We start from the raw sequence: 25597 nt of genomic DNA on the forward strand, positions 1-25597 counted from the left end.
ACAACATGTGTGAAGTGCTAAAATAGTGCCTGGTGCATTGTGAGAATCCCAGAATGATTAGCTATTAATAGTCATGTCTCTTTTATTTGTTTTTTTTTTTTTTTTTAAGTAGGCTCCATGCCCAGCATGGAGCCCAGCCTGGGGCTCACAAACTCACAACCCTGAGATCAAGACCTAAGCCGAGAACAAGAGTCAGACACTTAACTGAATGAGCCACCCTGAAGCCCCTGTTCGGAATATTTTTTATGATAAAAGCCATCTGGCATCTTTTTAAATGAAGTTATAAATAAGTATGCCTAACTAGGCACCTCAATATAAATAGGATACTCCCACCCAGAAATAGAACCACCCCACTCTACTCTGGAGTTCCACCTGGAGAATTTCTTCTGTGCTAGCAGCCACTCCCCATGAGGGAAACAGAGAGGGAGAGGAAGGGAGATAATCTTAAGCAGGCTCCATACCCAGCGCAGAGCCTGATGTGGGGCTCAATCTCACAACCCTGAGATCATGACCTAAGTGGAAATTAAGAGTCGGATGCTCAGCTGACTGAGTCACCCAAGCACCCCGAGCACCCATTCTTTAAAGCATATATAAAATTTACTTGTTCTTCCAAAAGTTGTTATCTGACCTAAAGTCAACATGTCTTAAAATGACACTCATGATATACCCTGCCATCCCCCTGACCGGGCCCTCACTGACTCACTAAATGGCACCTCCATCCATCCAGAAATCCAGGCCTTATGGTGTTATGTCATCAGATTGATTCTATCTCCTTCCTTAATCTCTCTTAAATTCTTTACTTGATTGGGGCGTCTGGGTGGCTCAGTCGATGAAGTGTCAGACTCTTGGTTTCAGTTCAGGTCATAATCTCAGGGTCCTGGGATCGAGCCCCATGTTGGGCTCCCCGCTCAGCGGGGTCTGCTTGTCTCCCTCTGCACTCTCTAATAGAGAAATAAATCTTAAAAAAAATTCTTTGTCTTTTGCTACCACAACTTCAACTGAGGGCACGTCCTGCTTTGGGTGAGCAGTGCTGTTCAAATCCCTCTCATCCAGTCCCCCTGGCAGCCCAAGCCCACCCGCTTTAGGTCACTCCTTCCTTTAGCAGCATTCTCTCCTAGCCGTCCTCACCATTAATACCCTTTCCTACAGAGTGGTAATCAAAATTTAATAACTATGTAACTCAGTTTTTCACGGAACATAAGTGGGGATATCCGTGAAGGCAGAGTCTTTGTCCTAACTATTTACTGTCAGATTTGCAGTAGTATGCACTAGTATACTGGTTTGCATGCAGGGAGTTTTTTTAACCTAAAGTTTACCATCTTCTATTTTTTTAGCATATAGTTCAGCAGTGCTAACTATATTCACATTATTGTGCAACAGATTCTGAAACTCTTTCATTGTGCAAAATTGAAACTCTATACCCACTGAACAACAGCTCCCCATTTCCCCCCCTGCCCCAGTCCCTGGCAAACACCGTTCTACCTTCTGTTTCCATGAGCTTGACTATGGATACCTCCTATAAATGGAATCACAGTGCTTGTCTTTTTGTGACTGGCTTATTTCACTTAATATCCTGTAGGTTCATCCATGTTATAGCATGTGACAGGATTTCCTTCTTTAAGGCTCCATAATATTCCATTCACCACATTTTGTTTATCCAATTCATTCATCGGTGGACACTGGGTTGCTTCCACCTCTTGGCTATTGTGAGTAATGCTGCAATGAACATGGGTGTGCAAATCTCTCTTCAAGATCCTGCTTTCAGTTCATTTGGATATATACCCAGTAGTGGGACTGCTGGATCATATAGTTCTATTTATAATTTTCTGAGTGACCTCTATACTGTTTTCTGCAATAGCTACACAATTTAATATTCCCACTACCAATGCACAAGGGTCCCAATTTCTTCATATCCTTGCTAACACTTCTTATTTTATATTTTTGCTAGTGGCCATCCTATTGGGTGTGAGATGGCACAAAGGCAGTATTTAATAAATATTTGTTAATGTCTACATAGACTGAGATTACACAGATAAAAGGGTATGGAGTTCCTACAGTAATGGGAAGAAAGACTGACACAAATAAGATTTGTGCTAAATGTCTAGATAACAGATGGAAGAAATGGTCAACTCTCCTTGAGTGGGGAGGAGGAGAAATGATGGTGGAAAGCGGTCAAGGTAAATCGCCTAGAGTTGGATACTTAAATCTTAAGTAGGCATTCAAATAAAAAAAAAAAAAAAAAAAAAGGAGGAAGGCTCTTGTTAGGAGAGAACCTTGGTGTGGAGTGAATCCAGACTGTATGTGGTTGGTTACTGAGAAATGAAACAAATGAAGTAGAGCCTTGTCAACCATACTAAGAGGGTTAGATTGGATCCATTCAATGGAGCTAAACTAGGGAGTGCCAAGATCCCATATGCACTCCTGAGAACTCAGTCTAGCAGCAGTGTGAAGCGTGATCCTAGGGACCAGACCGTTCATCCACATAGGAAGCTAATAAAATAGTCAAAGCAAGAGAGGACAGGGGTCTAAACCAAAGCAAAAATGTGGACCAAGAGAACTAGGAGAGGGATGTTAGCGAGTAGAAAAGACAGACCTTTCTGACTGATAAACAATGGAAGGAAGTGGAAAGAGTGGAAGGGACCAATACCCACTCTTCAGGGGACACATGAAGTTTAAGGGGAAGATGCCAGTTTGCTTGAGAGAGTTGAGCACAGTGTACAGTACGCAGTTAAGAAGAGTATGAGATTCAAGTCAAAGACACGGATTAGACACATATATTGGAAGTCATAAAAATAAAAACTAGTGAATCCTACTACCTAAATACCACTCTTTCTTATGTAAATCTAGGGTTGCAGAAATACCAGATGTCTTTATGTAGCATATCCTGTTTCTACTAACAGAACATGTTTTTCTACATGTTTTACAACATACTAGATGGTTTCCCTCTTTCACAAAGCTTAAATGCTCTTACGACCCTCCCCATATGTAATCTCAGAAAAAGTGGATAATGATAGCCAAATTCCCATCACTTTCTCTTTGACAGTTTTAAGGATCAGCAGAAGGGCACATGGTTAGAAATATTATCAAGACCACCTTTTAATTTCAGGTCTAAAAAGAGCACCTAGTTTACTTAGTCGAATATCTAATATGTTACTACTTCTGAGAAAAGCATTCTAAACAGGATTCTAATAAGAACACTTGCATACTATTCTGCAGGCAGGCATGCAATTTCATTGTCTTTCGTTTAAGTGTGGAATTAAACCAACAATTAAGTATCAAAGCTTTAAGACTAGGCAAATTGAGAAAACTTAATTTACATGTAATTATTACCCTTAATACCCTGTATTTCATTACCAGGACATATAAACAATGACAGCATGTGGGCAAATAAACTTCACCACCTATGTGCATCTACTGACTATTTTATTCTATTGACTGTGACATAAATGTTAGATACAAGGAAGGAACTTCTTTCCCTGTGACCAGGTGCTGGGGAGGGCATCCTCAGACAGCACCATCTCAGCGAGTCTGTCCACAGCCACAATCGAACAGACCTAAAAGGGCTTCACTCTAGGGTGCAACAGGACCAAACCTTTACCCTTCCGTCTTACACTCAGTATCTTCACCACAGTTACATCCCATTACTCAAAAGTCAAGTAGAAGAGGAACAGTCCTTTCTTAACAAGGAGAAGGGTGCTAGAGACTGAATGGATGTGCGAGGCCCCCCCCATTCATATGTTGAAACCTAATCCCCAAAGTGACAATATTTGGAGGTGAGGCCTTTGGGAGGTGATAAGGTCATGAAGGTGGAGCCCTCATGAATTAGGGTATAGTAAGTCCCCTCATAAAAGAGGATCAGAGAGCTCCTCATCCCTTCCACTTGTTAGGACACAGAAGGCCCTATCTATATGACACTGAACCTGTTGGCATCTTGATCTTGGACTTCCCAGCCTTCTGGTGTTGTTTATAAACCACTCAGTCTACGGTACTTTGTTAGATATGCCCAAACTAGTCGACTAAGACAGAAGGCTGCAGGTTATCTGGTTAATTGCCAGACTGGATTAATAGTTCTCTCTTTAATTTACACATGAAACTGAGAAGCCCTGACATTCCCTGGAATGCGAATGCTTAGCATTAAAGCATTAGAGTACTCCGATGCTCCTGCTTAGTGTATTGGGAAATTCCTGGAGCAGAACAATCTCAACACACTTGGTGTCAGGCAGATTTGCACAGGGTCCTGGCTGGTCAAATCTACCACCTGAGTCAGGCTGGGCCCCACCTCCTTTTTTGCCTCCCAGTAACCCAACAACAGGGCAAAGACCACATTCACCCCACACAGCCACCACAGTCTGTACAGCAAGGCAAACGTGCCCTCCCAAGCATCCAGATAAATACACATCGGTACTCGACATTCCTTCCAATATGCTTCCTTCCCGGCTTTTTAGGCATGCTTAAGTACTAGCATACAAGTGAATTCAAGAGCTAAAAATTCAACATAAAAAATTTTTAAATCAGTTCTTTCAGTCTCTAATAATTAACACAGAATAAAACATTCTATTCTGTTTGCTTACAGTATTAGTGGAAAAACATACACACAATAGCAAAAAGCTATAGGTGATTCTCTCTGCACAGGTTTTTAATATTTACCAAATTTCTACAATGAATATAAAAATGTCATAAATCATTTTAAAGCAAAATTTTATACTGCTTAAGAAAAAAAATACAGTATTTTTCTAAGAAGATACACATGAATTTGAAATCATTTCACTTACTTTCTGCTCAGGGCTTTCCTGAAATAAAAGTCCAAAGTAGTCCTTTTCCAGGAGATTGAGATGTTCACACACTTTGTCAAATAACACTTGTCCCTTCACACGCTTCTGCGGGAAAAGAAATGGTATCTTTACTTTTCAAGCACTAAAGATTCCATGAGTACTGTAAATAAAGGACTTCACATCGGATAACATTATTTAGCATAATATAAAATATTTATTTCCCAATCTTTTATAATACAAGAGTGATTAACAACTTTTTCACTTTAGAATCCTCCCTCCCCGCAGCACATATACAAAGCATAAATTCTAGAATGAAAGCATGATCAAATGCTCTATGCTTTATTCCCTACTCTACAAAAATATAAAAAGGACTCAAAAAGTAAGGTGCTAGGAGTTCATTTATTTTTAAAATAGTACAGAAATATGTCCAAACTGCCTCCCTCAATTCCTCAAGGTGGCTTATGTCCTTTCTATAAGGTATACTCCCCCAGGAAAATCATTTGGCCCAAGTCTTCACTGTATCCTAACATGATTTATCCCATCGGTACTTAGGTTTGATTTCTGTTCCATGATATTGGTAGAATAGGAAAAAAAATTGTTTTCAATTCAAGCTAAGCTTTTTCTTGAGAATGATGAGACATTCACTCTTCAGAACAAAATTTTAAGATACAAGGTAATGGAACTGGGAGAATAAAATCAGTTGCCTCCAAGGATGTAACATACTTTTGCCTTAAATACTTTATTTTGTTTTGTTTTTGTTTTGCTGGGGCCCCTGGGTGGCTCAGTCGGTTGAGCGTGTGCCTTCAACTCGGGTCATGGTCCTGAGGTCCTGGGATCAAGCCCCAAGTCAGGCTCTTTGATCCTGCTTCTCCCTCTCCCCTCAGCTCAAGCACTCTCTCGCTCTCTCTCTCTCTTAGATAAAATCTTAAAAAAAAAAAATACTTAAAAAAAAACCTATCAACAGAGATGTAAAAGCCTTTAGCAGCTACAAAAGAAAAGCTCATTGTCTAATCAATGGCAAAACATAAAGTGGTGACTCATTCCTAATTAAGATGCACACCCTGGGCAGGCCCAACTGTGAGGTCAGGTCAGACACATGCTTTCCCTTCCCCCACATGGATATAAGCAGCCACTGGACCTCACGTGAAAACTGAATGCGCCCTCAGACATTTTCATCCTCCAGATGAATGCCCTTACACTCTCAAAATGGATACTCATTCGTTCATCCACTGTGTGGAAATTAATGTCTCCCACAGATGTATCTTAAACAATGCAGTAAGATATGAAGGACATTTCAATTCAAATAAGTACAACTCTGATAAGGGATTGCAAAAGATAGTCTCAGAGAAACTCAATTCAAAGGCTGGTTTCTATCCTCGGACCTTTTCTTCCTCCTCTTTGTGGAAAAGAGGAAGCAGAGGTGGAAAACTCATGCCTAAAAGACATGCAAAGGAGAATCTGGAACTTTCATTATTAAACCTTTTATAGTAATGTTTCTTTAAAAAAGAAGAAGAAGAAGAAGAGAATTACACCAAATAGTAGAGGGAAGAAGGAAAAAGCAACAGATTATTTCAACATAGCCAGCACTGTACCTTCACTGTATCACTAGAAATTCAGAAAATTAAGTACATTTAAAATATGTCTGCATATTCAAAGTACATAAAATAGAGCAGTAAGGAAGAGTACTGAATTCTGGATTCCAAATGACAAAGTTACACATACATTTCCATTATTTACAAATTATGTGACTAAGGACAAGACACTTTACTTCTATTTGCCTTAATTTGCACATCTGTGAAATGGGGTAATAGAAGCCACCACAGGGTGTAGTGAGTGCTAAATGAGCTGTAATACATACGGGAGCTTGGAACAGTGTGTGTGGCACATAGTGCTTAATCACTATTGGCTCCTATTGTTAGAAACTGGAGAGTTCTGTAACATGAAAAGTGACTAATTTCGCCTACACGAGATTTTGGCTTAAGCGTTTACAATGAATGGTTCTAAATTTCATTATTTGATCTGCATGAAATTATTAGCCTATATAATTAAAACTTTGAGTTTAGAGGTACTTTAAATTAACTTTATGAGAAGGGAACTCAAAGCATGACAGCTGGCTTTCTTAAATGTACAGTAAAATCTATGGTCTCTTTTTTATAGGAACCTGGAGTAGATGTGAAGAGATATAGTTGCAAATAATAGCAAAGAATTTTTTTTGAGAGACAGTGTGTGCGTGTACATGGGTGGGGGAAGGGTGCAGAGGGAGAGGCAAAGAGGGAATCTTAAGCAGGCTCCACGCTCAGCACGGAACCCGACACAGGGCTCAATCTCACGACCCTGAGATCATGACCTGAGTGGAAATCAAGAGTAGGACGCTTAACTGACTAAGCCACCCAGGTGCCCCAAAGAATATTTTAGAGATAATCAATAATTTAAGATAGAATTAGTGAATTTTCGGACATTAATTTCAACAACATTGTTTACTTCTGAATGTTCAGTGAGTAGAAAACTGCCCATCATAATAGGTGGTCAAAAAATACTGAGTCAACTGAGAAAACATTACAGTGTACTATATGTAACATACTTATTTTTAATGAGATGACATGTAACCTATTCAGGCTTCTAGTGACTGACCATAGCTATAATCTCAGCATCCATTTTGTAATTAGGAACTTTCCTTATCTGAGATAGCAAAGACAGCAATCAACTATAGCTCCTGACACATCTATCTACTTGGACGTCATCCCCTATGCATTTACAATGAGATATAAAGGACTCGCAGGGGACATTTTATCTACTATAAAGCAGAGATTATCTTCTTATTTAGAAAGACACTAAAAACTCAACAGAAGCTAATATAAGAAGTTGACCTTTAATCAGATAAAGCTCCCAAACTTACCATTTCTAAAAACATCTGGCTCTATGTGACAACTACTTTCGAATGAGCAAACTACTGAAACCAGTTAGCTGTAGATATCATGAAGAAATGTTAACAGAATCAAAAGGAGAGTCATGCTATTTGGTGATAATGCTATTTGAAATTAGGGTAAAAAGGATATTTCAGACAACTAACATCTATGAGCACATACCTCAGTTCAAAGAGAAAACATATTCCAACATAGGCTTAGAGTAAAACCTTATTAATAAATCATACTTTCTCACTGGTTTCCATTTCAAAAATAGAAACATGCTCTCATGGACAGAATTCCCCTAAAGGATTAAGAGAAAAACACGCACAAAGCTCACCACCACAATTTGACTTTGGTATGCTGGGCAGCACAGAGGGAGCCACACAGGGGCTGGAGTCAGACCCAGTCCCTCCTTCATTGAACAGCCTGTAGGCACTTTACTATTACTACACAAGCGTGATGATAGCAAACCACTGAGTCTCCTTAACTGTAAAAGGAAATCACAAGTATCTCACAGCTCACTGTGAGGGTCAAATTAACCCAATGAGACAGTACATTCAAAGTGCCAAACCAAGTGCCTTACTCGGTCAGCTAAATCCTGTTAGCAACTGTTCTTTCACTAGCCCACATCTAACAAACACCAAAGTATCTTCTAGATGCTCAGATTGCTTCTCTGCTATTCTCTCCTCCCCTTCTCCAAAAAACAGATATTCTAAATGCTTGAATAGATCTTAACTGCACACAGATATTACTTAAGCTTCCATTCAGCATCTCCACCCTCAATGAACTCAAAGTCTGGCTGGAAGACAAAAATGCACAAAAACCGTGGGACATGTACTGAAAGACGCATGTACCAAGGGCTACGGCAACACCAAGAACAGATGAGTAACGGGGTCGGAGAAAAACCACAGCTTCACCAAGACTGTGGCATCTGAAATGAATCTGAAAGGAAATTATTTCTGTCACAAGGCAGACAAAGAGCATATTCAAAAGAACTTCTTTTTCACTTCGGATGTTTATAGAATCTGATGGAGCCAATTTCTCTTCAAAAGATATTGGAGAATATAGTAAGATGAAAAAAGTAACCCATCCATAATGGTCAAACCAATATGACTCCCAGGTGTACTGTTCCACTCTCAGATGACTGCCAGAGCTTGCCAGGCTAAAAGGCTCAACACAGACTGATCCAGCATCTAATATGTATCAGTTCCTCCAGGCTAAAAGGCTCAACACAGACTAATCCAGCATCTAATATGTAACAGTTCCTCTATTAAGACGTCATGAAAACAACGATAAATAAGACATAGTGGTCCTGGAAACGTTACAGTCAAATGACAGAAAATAAAAAGGAAGTCCCCCAAGGGAAAACAAAATCCTATGAATCTACCTCTCTAGAAATAACTAGCTACCTGGTCCAATTGGTCCAAAGAATACTAACCAAAGGCCTATGAGATAGCTTCATACAATAGCTCTACTCAAAGACAATATCTTACTCTGGGGATAAAGATTACCACATACAATCACATCTTCCCTCAGCAAGTTTAAATATAAGGTGTGCGTGCGCACACACACACACTCATACAGCAGAGTGGTATAAACACAGAGGTGAAGACAGTGAGAAGGCAATAAGCAGAAGCCAAGGGTATCAGGAGGCAGACTTCTAGTAGGCAAGCATGTTCCATTGGTCCCGCTAGTCCCATGAGATGTTCCATATATATACCTACATCCCCTGAACGGGGAGTAAGAGTGGGATAAAGGAAAATTCTGCTTAACTACTATGCATCAAACTTCCTGTTTGCATGTAAGATATCCTGAGTTCTATGATGAAAAAAACTTGTTTCCCATCATTCAACCTGATGTTTCCCAAAATTATTTGGCTAAATAAAGCACTATCTTGTTTTAATACAACACTTACTAACTTACTCCACATCAGAATTACTGTTCTACAGACCACATCTCTAGAAATGAGGGAGAAAAATATTACCATGATCTGGCCCACAAGCAGATTTGGAGACTGGCATTAACATTTTTTATTAATATGATTTATTACACACACACACACAGTTTACTCATTATCTTTTTGATTCAAAAATACCAAAAAAGAGAATTTGGTTTAAACTGATTCAGAACTGGATATGTCCAGCTGTCTGGCTGAAGCAAATGATTCCCAGATATAAAATCCCAAGAAATATAACCAAAAAAATCAAAGCACACACAAGGAAACCAATTACTATTACTGAGTATTAGACACAGTATCAAAATTAGATCTTCAGGGACTGTAGATAATGGAATTATCAAGTACAGAACACTTTTTTACCTGTTTAAAGAAATATTATATAATATCAAGAAATAACTATCAAAAAGCAGATTCTGAAAAGAACCAAATAGAATATCTAAAAGTAAAACCTATAACAATAAATTGTAATCCAAATGGACAGAGTTTGACACAGACAGAAAACCAGTGACCTGGAAAATGGATCTTAAAAAACTACCCAGAACACAGCAAAGAAAGATGGAAAATATGAAAGAATTTCAGACATAGAAGACAAAATTCTGATAAAGTCTATGTAGACCTCCTCATTCTAACTGAAGGGGTACCTGGCTGGCTCAGTCAGTGCAGCATGGGACGCTTGATCTCGGGGTTGTGGGTTTAAGCCCCACGTACGATGTAGAGGTTACTTAAAAATAAAATCTTAAAAAAAAAAAACTCTAATTGAAAACAATACAGAGAATAAGTGAGAGGCAACATTAAAAGACATAATGGGAACGACTGGGTGGCTCAGTCAGTTAAACATCTGACTCAATTTCTGCTCAGGTCTTAATCTCAGGGTCGAGAGATGAGCCCCACGTCTAGCTCTGCACTCAGCATGGAGTCTGCTTGAGATTCTCTCTCTCCCCCCTCCCTCTGCCCTTCCCCACTGACGTGCACATGAGCACTCTCTCTAAAAAAAAAATAAAATCTTAAAAAAAAATTTTTTTTAAAGATAATGGCTGATTAATGCCTAAAACTCTCAAATTAAGGAAACTCCATGGGTCTCTAGCCACATAAAATGAAATCCAGTACTCTACAATTACTTTCTTCCATTATTTTATTATTCTGACTCATTAATATTCAAAAGGTTTTGACATTTTTAAAAACGATACAGCAAAGCCATCAAGACAAGAGGGAAAGAAACATAAGCTAAAGAATAAGGACTGACCAAAGTAAATTATAACAGAAAACCCAGAGAAGTTACTCTTTTTTTTTTCTTTTTAAAGATTCTATTTATTTATTTGAGAGAGAGAGAGAGTGAGCACGAGACGGGGGAGCGGGAGAGGGAGAGGCAGACTCCCCGCCGAGCAGGGAGCCCGATGCGGGACTCGATCCCGGGACTCCAGGATCATGACCTGAGCCGAAGGCAGTCGCTCAACCAACTGAGCCACCCAGGCGCCCCTAGAGAAGTTACTCTTAAGCAACCTAAAACTGATCTGCTTTTGGAAGCTAATTCAACAAGGCAAACAAAATAGCACATTTCTTCTTCTCTCATAAAGAAAATATATCAGATTATCCCATATTAAATACTACATATAAAATGTAGTAACATGGAACATTTAATAAGTACTCATCTGCAATCAAACTTGCCTGAGTATGCTCTGTCAGCAATATGAACCCAGTGGCTCACAACTTCTCTTTGCCTTCACTCTGTTCACAACACACTCCACAAAGGAAAATTCACATCATTCAGGGGACAGGAACCAACACACAACTCGTAATTGTAATATAAAAAGATGTGTGGGGGTATGCCAGTTGAAATGATTCCTTCTCCCCTCCAGATTCTTATATGTACCATCTTTCATGAGAATCACTGATTCTCAACCAGACTAGAAAAGATATTGCAGGAAAATGCCAGTGACCTGGATCTGAATGACAGCCCTGAATGACAGCCCTACTTCTTAACAGTTATGTAACCGGAGGCAAGTTACTTAACTTCACCATTCCTCAGTTTCTTCTCTTTAAAATACAAATACTCCTTGTATAATAGCAATAATTAAATGAGGTGTATTTAAAGTGCTTAATAAAATATTTGACACCTTATATGGATTCATTAAAAGACCACTGAATCACAGGACCTTTCTGAGTTGCTCTAAAAATAATTGATTTTAAATATGATTAAAGAACTTTCACACTTATTTCATCCAATCTCACTTCACAAATGAGAAAACTGAGGTTACAGAGAGTTTAACCTACTTTTCAGACTGATTTCCTGAATTTCTTTTGAAGAACTGAATTCTCATCTGTGATATCCATAAACATTAGTACTCTATATTTCTATCCAGGAAGACAATTTTCTTTTTTTTTTAAGATTTTATTTACTTATTTGAGAGCGAGAGAATGAACATACAGGAGCAGGGGAGGGGGGAGGCAGAGGGAAAAGCAGACTCCCTGCTGAACGGGGAGCCCGACACGGGGCGATGCATGGCTCAATTCCAGGACGGAGAGATCAGAGACCTGAGCAGAAGGCAGATGCTCAATCCACTGAACCACCCAGGCACCCCGGCAATTTTCTCCTATTATCATTGTTTTGACTTTTTTAATAAACAACAATTTGGATTCTATTGCATGAAAGGACTACAAATACACATTTGTTAACCAAGCAAAAAACAGATTTTGTTTTACTATCTACACCTAAGATACCAGCACAACTAGTTGTCATAGCACTTTGGGGTATTGCCCCAGATAAAAAGGATTGTGGACTGGCCAAGACATACTCTAAATTTCTTTTTTACCTTGATTTATTTCTAACTGTTGAAACCGTACCTCTAGACAAATCTCCAAATTCTCCTTCCCTATGAAAATTATTCCAATCTCCCAATATTCATCTTTCTCCTTCAAACACTTTATTGCACATTTATGGTACTTACACTTATATTCTACTCCTTTTTTGATACTACGTTTGGAGACTGAATTCTTTAGGCAAAAAAAGTATGTCTTACTTACTTTAACATCTCTTAGGGCAGCATTTCATTGAGTAACTAGCTCACCAGTAGGCCAAAATATATCCGTTGGATGGAATGGCTCGGTGCCATAATGCCAGCCAAAAAGTTGGCAAAGCTGAGTCTAGAATTCAAGCCTCTGGCTAGCAGTCTTACGCAATCTCCTGGATCTAGCTCATGGACTACCACCCATAGCTATTCAGGGAACTAAACCAAACACACACTGCCAACTACATTCTGGGAGAAGAACAGCCACAGACCTACATTTCATCTTCATAATTCTACAGTGTACTTAAACTCTTCTTTAGTAATTAGAACATTTCCAAACACTTCTTGAGAACTAGAGGAATGACAAAAGCAGAAAAGTGAATCTGCCTCTTTCTCTTAAGAGCAGGCCATGCCCCACCTTCGCACAGAAGGGGACAGTGAGGTTTTATAGACTCTTTACATTCCTTCACTAAGACAGACAGCAGTTTCACTGTCATTTCCTCTTGCTAACTGAAAGCTTGTCTTTGCTTTGTATCCCTTCTTAAACTAGAATCTTTACGGACTACAATCTGTGTCAACTGCAATGCTAATAAAGCACCAAGTTAATTAAACAAAACCATACAACAGTTTTTCTTTTTTAAGATGTTATTTATTTGACGAGAGAGAACACAAGCAGGAGAAGTGGCAGAGGGAGAGGGAGAAGCAGGCTCCCAGCTGAGCAGGGAGCTGGACCAACGGATGAGGGACTCGATCCCAGGACCCTGAGATCATGCCTAAGCCGAAGGCAGACGCTTAACCAACTGAGGCACCCAGGCGCCCCAAAATCATACAACTGTTAATAAAACTTGCCAAGTGCACTTCAAAGAGAAATCTTACTTTCTACATTAAATGCCAACAAGCTTTACAATCTCTTTTCCCCTATCTGCCTCTCCCTAACCCCATTTATAGCACAGACCAGCAATATAAAAATCAATGGGCTGAAAAATTAAACAAAAGAAGCCCTTTGGTCTACTTGCTAGGTTATCAGATTTTTTTTTCTTCTTTAATAAAAAAGCATAATATATTAGAGCTATCCAAAAGAGAAAAAAGAACAAGACAATTTAGATGGGTTTAAAATATGTTATTCAAGGGTTGGAAGACTAACTTTTGGGGCCTTTAAAACAAAACAAAACAAAGCCATCTATGGCAGACCCAGCTGAAGGAAGGCCGGCTGGAATTTAAGAAGCTGAGCAAAGTTCCCCGAGCCTGCTGTTATTTGTGGCATTCACGACGGAGGCCAAAACATGACATTTCTGGAGGCCTCTCAACTTGGAGGAATGTGTGCATCTGCTTACCCGGCAGATTGCAGCGGCCGCCACACCCCCCTGGCACTGTGTAAAGCCCCACCGCTGTCTCCGTGTAGGCCCCTCCACACTGTAGTTATTGTATGCCGAGGACACGGTGCTGGGAAGCACACAATGCAATCCATACATGACAGCCCTCGAGCTCTGTATTTTGCACTAGCTCTAAACTACACTATGCAAATATAAAAGGCCAAGGAAAGAAAGGTACGCAAAGAGCAAACGCAACAACTGACACATTGTCATGGGGGGGCTAATCAACAAAAACCATACAGAAGAGGAAGAGAGCTCTCAAATAGTCTAAGGCCATTATTTTCCAGATCAATCTTTTCCTACCAATCTGAGTGAGCTATCGATACACCTCCGGTTCATTCAAACCCCAATATAAAGGAAGACACCATATTCAATTATTGTGTGTGTGTTGAAAATGTAAATTCCAGAAATAAATGAGCCATTTGCAGCAAAAAAAGGTTTTTAAGTTTCCCTGATAATTAATAAGAATTAAGTTTGAAAAAGTTTCTCCAACTACTCAAAAGGATGTGTGTATTATAGAATATATATGTGTGTATAAAATGTGTACAAATATACATACATTATATACAGATATGTATCTTTCTTATTTTGAATAGAATGAAAAAGTTTTCAAATTCTTTCATTAGTGAACAGGGAAACTATATATATATATATATATATATACACATACACACACACACACACACACATCCATAGATAGATAAACATGCATTATCAAGATTATGTAGCATGTAGGTTTCTTATAAATCACCATAAAGTATAAGAAATTTTTCTTATGTAGTATTCCTTCAAGACGAGGCTACAAAAGGAAAGAAAGAAAAAAAACCTCTCACAGACCATTATAAAAATCTCTTCTTTTCCATTACACAGGATTCAGGGATTAGGATAAACACGGAGCAAATTCTGCATGATGTGGACATGAACAACATAAAATAATGTAGTTTTAGATGCCAGAAATACAAAGGTGAGCCTCTATGCTAGGGTTTCCTTTGAAATTATTGCAGGATGTAGGTACTCGAGGGTATTGTGCCGGCTATTCTGGCCTAGTGTTTGTTTTTGTTTTAGTAGCAGCCTTTTTTTTTTGAGAGAGAGCACATGTACACGTTTCAGAATTCTTAACTGAGCATACAATTCAACTCATAAGCAACCAGGTAAATTTAGATTGCAGACGAGATAGAAAAATAGGATTCATCTTTATACTGTGTGGGAAACAGCAAAAACAACAAAATCCTGCTATCAATATTATAAACAAACAAAACACACCATCAACCACAAATTCGAGTCTATGGACTTGGCTTTTTTTCCTCCGAAAGCAAATAAATGCTTACTTTTCAGCCTTAAAAGATAAAACATTGAATCTTTAATCCCTCATCCACAATCACATTCTGTATCTCTAAGGTGGTTGCAGTTTTTATTTCTGGCAACCCAGAGGTTTTCATCAGTTTTCAGGATACAAGAATCGCTCAGTGACCAGAGAGCACCCCCTCGGAAGATCTCTACCTCCACAGTGCATAGCAGGCCCGCTCCTCTCACCAGCATGTGGGCTGGCCGGTGAGGGGGTGGTAATCCCAAAGCCACGCCCTGAAACGGAGATGCAGAAAACCTCACAAAAGCCCCAGAGCCGTGGATCTTGAAGCTTGTTACACAAACCCTATTTGTTGATGAAATGTAAATATCTGCACACAAATTTTATGTAAGGGATTTTACTTATTTTTTCACTTTAACCAGATGAAAATAATAAATGCTCCTGTCAGTTCCTAACATCTGTCAATTGCTCAGCCATTCATTCAACCCATTCATTCATGGTCCTTAAATGCATTCCTTTTGTAATAAAAGTTTAATGAAATGGTATTATAGTGTATGAGGAAGAATCATCTCAATCTCTATTTTCTCTAAGTGAATAAGCTGTCAGATAGCCTGCAATTTCTCCTATGCAAAATCCAACTATATTTCTATTCCTAGAGTTCTAGTTTATTTTGGTGGTAAAATAAAGGAATTCATCTTTGACCTCTTTTTTTAATCCAACTGGTTATGGACAATGTCTCCTGACTCTCCAATAAGAAGGCTTTGTACACTAGGCATTGGTTTATTCAAAATTTCAAGATAAAGTGTATCGTTTTTAAATCTTGTGGGTTTTTTCTTACTTGTAAAAGTACTAACTGAAGTTTAGAGTCTAAGGAAGTTCTTTAATTAACAAAGTCATTGTGAATATATAAGTGGTGTATATTTCCCTTATGGGCCTTCCAAGTCACTAAATTATTGATAAAATATAAAAATATTATCAGGAATTTATCCAAGGCACGGGATTTTAGTATGTTCATCAAGAACAAGAAAAATAGTAGGATCCTGAAAAAACAATCAGGGTTTTAAAACATAACAATTGCAGCTAGTGCTTATCAAGCCTTTACTATATGCAGAGCATTGCTCAAAGCAAATCCTAACCGGACAAATTCAGCCACAAATCATAGTGAGGAAAAGGCTATCGAGTGAACCCAGACAGACACTTAAGACCTCCTGCAGTCTCAATGGAGGGTCTCTACTCCACTCACTTTCCTGCCACTAGACGAAAATACCTCGCCAGCCATAATATTTCAACAAGGAGCTAATTTATGAATTGCCCCTCTCCCCGGGGAGCAGATGCTCTGCACGAAGTGCCCGGCAGACAGGACGGTCGGTACAGCCTTTCCAAGCAGTTCTTAACTCGGGCTGCACAGATTTAAGCCTGGCATCAAAACCACTGAATCAGCATCTTCAAAAGGTGACACATGGACATCTGTAGTTTTCTTCATTTTTGTATCAGATTTTATTTCTTACAACAGTTTTAGGTTCATAGAAATTGAGAAAGTACAGAGATTTCCCATAAATTCTCCAGCCCCACAACTGTGTACCCTCTCCCATTATCGACATCCCCCCCCTCCCAGGTACATTTGCTACATCTGATGAACCTCCATTGACACATAGTCATTATTACCCAAGTCCATGGTTAACAGCAGGGCTCACTCCTGGTGTGCATTCTATGGGTTTGGACAAATGCATGATGACATGTCTCTGCCACTGCAGTACCATTCAGAGTAATTTCACTGCCCTAAAAATCCTCTGTGCTCCTCTTTGTAAAAAGCTCAACCAAGGATTCTGACCATGAGACAAGGCTGATACAAAGGTCACCAAGAGATCCCCTCTGCCCGAGTAAGACTGTCTGCCTCACACCCCAAGACCGCTAGCTTTCAATCTATCACAACATCCAGTGCACTATACTCCCCCTTTCCTCCCTTTCAAAAGCTTAGACACAAAAGCCAGAACCCACAGCATAATGCATCGAGTTCAAGTTTTCACTTCAAACCCTTTAAAAAAGGACTGGTTCACAGAGCCTGGTAATATACAATTTATCTGACAATCTTTAATGACAACTCTACCTGAAAGCTACCTTTGAAATAAAAAGATCTCCAGGTGGAAAAACACAAGACACCCACCTGACCCCAGACCATATGTAGATCTGATCTCATCAAAACCAGGCCCAAGAAAACTGTTCTTACCTCTACCGGCCAGGAGTGCTTAACGTATTTTTTTTTTTTTTTAATAACGGACCAAAGTGGAAGTCAAGGTGTAATGCAGAATAATCTTAATCGCTTAAATACTGACTTTATGACAGCTGTGAAATGGAGGGCAACGGATCTGATGCAAAAAAGAGAGGTCTTGAGTTTCTTAGCAACAAAAATTTCCTTTATACCTCACCATCTGAATTTCTGATTCTTGAATTCAATGACAAGCAATTCTGGGCAATCTGAGAAAAAAAATATGTTTCATTTTGAGATAGCACAGTTTTTAAACATTGATCTGAGGCAACAGTGTTTCCATTCAGCTTGACATTTTTCCCCATCAAAAGTTTTTCATTCCTGGGTGGGGGAATGGGTTAGCCTGGTGATGAGTATTAAAGAGGGCACGTACTGAATGGAGCACTGGGTGTTATATGCAAACAATGAATCATGGAACACTACATCAAAAACTAATGATGTAAGGTATGGTGATTAACATAACATAATAAAAAAAAAAGTTTTTCATTCCTGATGGGTGACTAACAAACTAAAGTAAAACCAAAGAAAAAGTGACAACAAGGTCTTTGTTCACCAAGCTGGGGGGGGAGAGGGGGCTGGGTGAATCTTCAAGACTTTGCCTGACTTAAAATACACATACACATAAATTAACTCAACTATATAACGAGAAAAACTGAGGTTATCAGAGAGAAACATAGGGATTCAGAAGCAAGAAAGTCAGGAAGTGTTTGGGTTAATGCAGCTCTGAGGCATGCTCCCCAAAAGGTTACCTTACCACCACTGTGTCCACCTGACCCAAAGATGCCACAAATCCAGCCTTCTAGCCCCCCCCCACACAAACTGCCTTAATTGGCTTCAGTAGTGAAATTTCACCACTTAGGATTCTTTAGAGAGAAGAGCTTTCTTTTAAAATGCAAATATCTCTTAGAAGGCAGTACAGGTAATCAATCATTCACACATTGAAGTAATTCACTCAAATCACTGATCTTCTCATTACTGAGCTGAGAAGTCTGCTACACTTGAGGAATTATTCTAGAAGGAGAAAAAGTAGGCAGGAAACGTAACATTTTTTTGTATTACACTGCAAAAGAGTAATATCATCATGAAAGTAGGAACAAGAAAGTCTAAGGGAGAAAAGTACCAAGAAATAGGAAAATAATCTGGGGGGGAAAGAGGTTTACATTTTTGGCCTGAGTTAAGAAAGGGAGGTAGAAATTCTGTCTTTACCAACCTGCTCCGAGCACCCAGAATTCAGTTCAAAAACGTAAGGTATGGACTTTCACAAATCGACCTGGAAATGTAATCATTTGTACATTGTCTCTACATGAAAGCACACTTTCCAAATAAATCATTTGCTGATGTATGGCATGTCCAGACAACCTGTTCATAAACTGGAAACTTCCTATAGAGTGCCTCTCTGCACTATGTATTTGAATACCCAAATGGTCAACCCCATGCCATCCTGTATTATTTCTTCCCTAAAATGCAAAGTGACATGTGACATCTATTTGAAAATCACAATTTTTTCCAAGAGAAATAATATTTTTGCCTGGCAAATAAGTTTCAGGTCAATCATTCTTCCCAACATGAACTCCCATCCTAAGTCTATCAGGTGAATAACACACCCAGCTAGAAATACTGAAGTCCATGGTACAGTTTCCAACAGAACTTAGAGATAGGTTCCCCAGTAAACGTTATGCTAAGTAAAATCAACACATATGAGGGGTCAATGTTCTGACTGCAGGAAACCCAGGAATGCATGTCTAAAATGTTAGGGAGGGAGGGAAGGAGGGAGAGAGGAAAGCGTGTGTGTGTGTGTGTGTATGCAGGGAGAGAGGAAAGCGTGTGTGTGTGTGTGTGTGTGTGTGTGTGTGTGTGTAATCCCAGTTTACAGACCCAAATGGGCTTCTTGGAGGGGAAGGAGTGGGAATAACAAAAAGTGAGAATATATCAGTATCACTTGGATGAAGGATACTTGGCCTAAAAGCATAATTATTCTTGACCTTGGCAGATGTATTCACCCTCCAACAGTGGCTTTGGATCAAGCTACAAGTGGGTTGAAGACACCAGTTACCATGTTGATGTAATACCCCTTGCTCTGAATTTCATGCTCACAAAGATATTTTAGGATTATCACCTGGCATCATTCAAGGACTTTATTATGAAGAAGAGAATCAGTTGACCAATCACCTGTACACATTTCATTCTTCCTGGCAGTTATCTTTAACTGTACATCACTTCCTGGCATTCTAATGATTCTGTTCATAGGGCTGATCACAGCAAGGGCCAACTGTCTTCTCCCTGACTGCCTTGGGCACAGTGAATAAAGAATTAATGTATGCACGTATGCCCCGAACCAGACCCTACACAATGATCTCCCATGTCCTATCTTGTTGAAGCCCCCCAGCCCCTGCGGCATCCTACTGGTCAACACTGTGAGCTTACTCTGCAAACTTCAAATATTATTATCAACTCTACAAAATTATGAAAGACTTCAGCAAGGCAGGGGGAAAACAGTAATCTAAGTTTCTTTTGACATATATTGCAAGATATATCCAGATTTCAAAATGTTGAAATGAAGCGAACTTTAAGTTTAAATTTGAGAACTACTATACCAACACAGAGCTTGGTCTATAACAGCTCACCCTCCCTCCATCAAGTTCTGTGGGGAAAATGAGATAAAATTCCACAAATTAAAAAGCTTTATAGAGGGGCACCTGGGTGGCTCAGTCTGTTAAGTGTCTGACTCCTGGTTTTGGCTCAGATCCTGATCTCAGGGTCGTGAGATCGAGCCCTGCTTCGGGCTCCTCCCTCAGCAGGGTTTCTGCTGGAGATTCTCTCTCTCCCCCTCTCCTTTGGCCCCTCTCTCCCCTCTCTAAAATAAATCAATCAATCTTAGGGGGAAAAAAGCTTTATAGAAATGTTAACATTGGATACTTTCCCAAACCACCACATCCAGAACAGCTTCTTCCTATTGGAAAGCAGCCTGAAATCCAGCCTGAACCCCGGTAGGCAGCCTTTACCCTCTGCTGCACAGGCTCTAACCAGGAGACCCACTACTCCTCAGCAGGATCACCAATGCTTGGTCCACAAACGCTTGGTGAACAAAACCATACCTTTAGGTAACAGATAATGACCCAAATCAAATGAATTAAGAAATGAATTACACCTATTACAAAAACCAGTAAAACATTTTCAGTAGAATAGCCTTCCCATCCTTCCATTTCCTATGACCCACCTCCACATGCAGAATAAAATGGATTATCCAGACACCTGCAGGAAATAATGAGACAAGAAAATAAACTAACAAAAAGCATCTGTGAGAAAATAATGAACAAAATATCAAAACAGACGTTGCTAAAGCTACCATAACCAAGTAAAAGTCTTTCTATGGCAAGAGAACCCAAGAGCCTCCTGACAGCTAGGATATGTGCTATATTGAGGAGGATGGCCTACCTCACTTCATCCTAGAGTTCAAATGTGCTCATTGCTCAAATTTTCTTAAGTAGAAAGTGGACTGCCAATTAAAGACGGTAGATTAAACACAACCCATTTACTTCTGCTCCATCTGGAAGCTAGTTAGAATAGAAAATGATGTAAGAGCACACATGCATATATTCATTTTTTTTCCCCACCCTGAGATGGGGGTGGGGAAAAAAAGAACAGAATCTGTGCCAATGAAATTTTGGAAAGCAGATTGAAAAAGGCTGGGAGATCAAGTCCATGCATTTATGTTTCATGTTTTCTTCACAACCTCTCCAAGCCCACCTCTTCCGTGATGTTTAGCAGAAGTGACCCCAGTGATACACTGAATTGTAAAATGGGAGGATTTCTAGTTAGAGCCAAGGCAAGAAAAGTCTGAGTCAAAACTAGCAACACTGGCTTGCTCCCAACCAAGGTTTACTATCAAGCTATCCCTGACCAAGGAGGAAGTCGGCATTAAAATCTATTCTTATAACCCTGTATTTCTGCTTGGATATTACTATAGAGCCATTTGTAAATAAAAAATGTAATGGGCTAGGTGTTGCTGGGTTTTCCTAAATATTTCATTCTTCAAAATCTAGGAGGAGTTCCTTTCTCCCCAGTGAAGAGTTGCCAATTTTAGTCCATGATGTGATACTTCTATGTTATTTATCTAACCCCTAAACAGTACTTTATCAATTACGTTCAGATCATACTCTTGGCTTCGTATGTATAGTTTACCCTTGAAAGTAAAATTCATAAGCAGCTTGAGAGGAAAAATAGTATCTTCAATTTTTATCTTCTCAGCAAAAGTAGGAACCAAATCAATATTTGGGGATAAAAATTATTTCTGAACACACAAGATATATGTAACTGAATATGATTTTTAAAACCAAATTTGCAAAATACTGTGCAAATATGACTTTCTTAACTTCCTATTTTCTTAAAAATGACATACCATCATGAAGGGACATCAGCAACCCAGGCATTAAAATAATTCCTAAGAAATGAAAATACAACTTTTTGTCTAACTTTTTCTATTATTCACTGTAAATAGCAGGAGTTGGCATAAATCTATGAAAAAGTATAATCTCTTTAAAAGTGACTAAAACTGTTAGATAAATAGAGGCTGGTATCAAACTTCTAGCCAGATGAACAAACCAAAATTTTTTTAAGTATCTTCTTTTAAATGTTGCTCAGTACCATGTCCACTAGGACTTATTTCAAAAACCAGAAGCAGCAACTTCTGTAGGCTAGCACATTCTCTGCAAATATTTGCTTAGAATGTATTTTGACATTTGATTCACATAGGCTTTCTGTGCTACACAAGAATAGCTTAGTAGAGCATTCTTATTTGATTCACTTTAAATTGCTGCTGACAGAAATATGAAAAGAGATCAATATGACAAACAGATCATAAAATTCGAATGAATTTTCCTAAGTAAATAACTAGGGGATACACAAAATCAGACTCAACCTCAAAACAGGTTAAAATGGCATATTCCATAAATGAAATGCAGTTGGGAGATGCCATGAATAAGCAGAATGGAGCTTTTGTCTGGAGGTGCCTCTGAAGAATATGAGAGTTTAAAAAAAAAAGTTAAAAGTAATATTCCTCATAACTTTTCTGTCAGAGTCCATGTATAACTCTGTTGCAGAACATAATGAAACAAATCATAAAAACAGCAATCTGACAGATCCTTTACCAATGCTTGACTCATTTAGCTACCTTGCATGAAGAAATTTTTTCTGAGTTAATCTGGTGCTTTTTATACACCAGATTTTATGATGTTATATTGAATTCAAACCCTTTAAGATCCAAATGTTAGTATACTATAATATATGGTACTGTAAATACTAATATTAATGATACATTCTGTCCATGTTCTTACTGGACCAGAGTATGTATCCTGCTGTAGAAGGGACAGGATGAAGTGAATGGCCCCATCATTTGTGAAATAAACACAGGGATTCCCAAATCCCTGACCCCCTTCAAGCTCTACACACACCTCCATAGGAATCTGGAGGGGGAGGGGCAACAAGGAGATGGGATCAGGGAGGGGAATATTCAACAAAATTTCTACAGTTGAGAAATACAAGTCAGGTACCTCATCTTTAATTTCCTCAGAATAAAGAAAGGTAACTAAAAATAAGAGTAACAAAAACAGAGGGATTCTGAATAGTGCGTTAAAAGATTTTTTATGTTTTTTACTGGCTGAGAGAAATAACATTGCATTTCTTCATTTGATGAATCCTGCCAAGGAACTAAAAAAAAATTTTTTTTGAGAGAGACAGGGTGTCGGGGGGGCGGGGGGGGTGGATCTCATGCAGACTTCCTGCTGAGCACGGAGCCCAACATGGGGCTCAGTCTCTCGACTCTGTGATCATGACCTGAGCCGAAATCAAGATCGGATGCTTACCTGACTGAGCCACCCAGCTGCCCCAAGGAGCTAAAATTTTTTAATGCCCATATATTTTAGTGAATGAGAAAAATGTATCAGAACAGATTTTAAAGTACAAACCTTATTCTGAAAATGACCTTCCCCAGCATTTCTAATCTTACTAATAAACCTTCAAATAATTTTCCTTCCAAAACAGAAAAATAATTCAATGACCTGGTGCCTGTTCTACCACCTCCCTCAGGTTAGAGTGAAAACGTATTACCTGGTATTAAGTGGTAAACGACCAAGGAGTTAGCTTTGCCCAGTGGCATGCGTGAGAAAGGGCCAGGAAGAGAAGGAGGTTGCCTTCAAAATGATGTGAAGATGGTCACTCAGGGTGAGAAGTTACTTTCCAGTGTCACATTTAATGCTTTCAAAATACCACTGACACAAGGGCAACCCCCAGCTTTTGAAAGCAAAAGTAAGGGAGAAAGAAAGGATAAAGCATGTGATAGCATTCTTGCCTGCCTGGAAATGAGAACCGTGTGCCTAAGAGCAGCACTGGTAAAGAGAGGCAGGGAATAAGGTATTCATTATATGCCCTCCACGCCCAGCCTACCCTCGGCCAGCAAGCCACGCCCCACGGCTGCTCCCATGTAAGTGAAAGCACTCCTCTGCTCTGGCAGTCTGACATCCTGGACAGGTTCTGAGCTCCTACAGGGCCAGGGCCACACCTCACCTGCCTCTGCCCGGCTCTCCCCTAGCGGTTTCACAGCCTTTTACACGAACTTAATTGTTTCCATTCATTCAAGCCCTTGAAGTGTTTCTATTAGAAGTTAGCCTGCTGTTTCTAAGTATTTAAAAAGCAGGGCAGTGGTAGACAGAAGTAGCAATAAGGGGTGGGGGGGTGGGGGGAGCAGGGAGGATACACATATTTATATGCACACCCAAATCTTTTCTAATTGGAGGGTGGAGAGAAAAATTGGGAACATAAATAAGGAAGTGTGATCATTCGGCTTAGATAAGAAGGATGAAAATTGTATACATATACAAGAAAGTAGAGAAAAAATAAAGCAACAATTACGTTCTATGAGTAGTGTATAAAGTCCAGTGTTAATGCCCCATGGGGAGAGAGAAGAAAGGTCCTTTTCTCAAGGAACTAACAATCCAGGTGAAGAAATAACAGGAGAAAAATCAAACAACAATACAAGAGTTTACCAGTTTTTCAACACAATACAAGTGATTCTTTCAGAAGCCAGTGAATGACTGACTGACATGTTAATGGTTCAAACAAGTTCACAGGAAGACAGAGTTGGACATGACACCATAGTGAGAAATCATGTGGCTAGAGAGGCAATCACAATGCAGAGATGTTCTGATCAGAAACTTGAAGAAAAGATCATTGAGGAGGTGCCTAATTAGAAGACCGATTAGGCTGGCAGGGGGAAACTTGGAAAATCCACTAGTGATAGAGTTCAAAAGACAGTCTGAGGTCATTCCTGAGAGAGTCCTGAACACCCAGCTAAAGAGGGGCATGATAAATAGGCCATGCTCTGCCCTGCTCCTGTGACTCCCTAGTGTTCTTCAAGCTGGACCAAGTATTCAACCACTCACGTGGTATGGCAGCCTCCTGCCACTTAGTCAATACGAGTTATTGGACAGAATTATCATCTTAAATTTTTTAAGCTAAAGCGATAGTTGGATAGACAGCCAGCAGCATTCCACCTGCCCCTATGCTGTTGGGATTTTATATTGCACATAATATGTGCCAATTAAATTGTTCCAAGTTCCTAATCCATATTTGAATCTAACACCATTTTATGGGAGTGTATAGAGTGAGACAACTTCTAGATCCTCCAGGAGTATGTAGATAGTTAAAACTATTTAACTAATAAACCTAGTAAGGGTCAGTGCCAGAGGTCTGAAAAACCACCTTGGAGAGTGAAAGCAGAATAAGCAATCAAGTAAATAACACCCACTCAAAAGCGATGATCTCAAATTGGACTTCTGAGACCAGTCCTCTACACAAGAAAAGTCAACCTTGACACATTCTACTTTCTGATAAATACTTTTATCATCAGAACACTGACGAGAAGAGCCTACATTCTAATTGCCTTATTCACAGTGCTAAGGAAAAACTGGTACTGGCATTCCTGTGTGGGCAGAAACAATGCCCTCAATTCTCAGACT

General features: G+C 39.4%; 1 protein-coding gene across 12 annotated transcripts in view; it reads right to left on the reverse strand.

Moving 5' to 3' along the window:
- EPB41L2 (erythrocyte membrane protein band 4.1 like 2) overlaps positions 1-25597 on the reverse strand; it is a 382553-nt gene that overhangs the window by 78984 nt on the left and 277972 nt on the right. For all 12 annotated transcript variants that reach the window (XM_081829001.1, XM_081829000.1, XM_081829012.1 and 9 more), the window contains one exon: positions 4773-4877. In XM_081829001.1, the coding sequence (XP_081685127.1) occupies positions 4773-4877 (105 nt within the window). The remainder of the gene's footprint in view (positions 1-4772; positions 4878-25597) is intronic.

This window comes from Leptonychotes weddellii, chromosome 8 (genome assembly GCF_054177405.1).
Source record: "Leptonychotes weddellii isolate Sample4059 chromosome 8, ASM5417740v2, whole genome shotgun sequence".
NCBI lineage: Eukaryota > Metazoa > Chordata > Mammalia > Carnivora > Phocidae > Leptonychotes > Leptonychotes weddellii.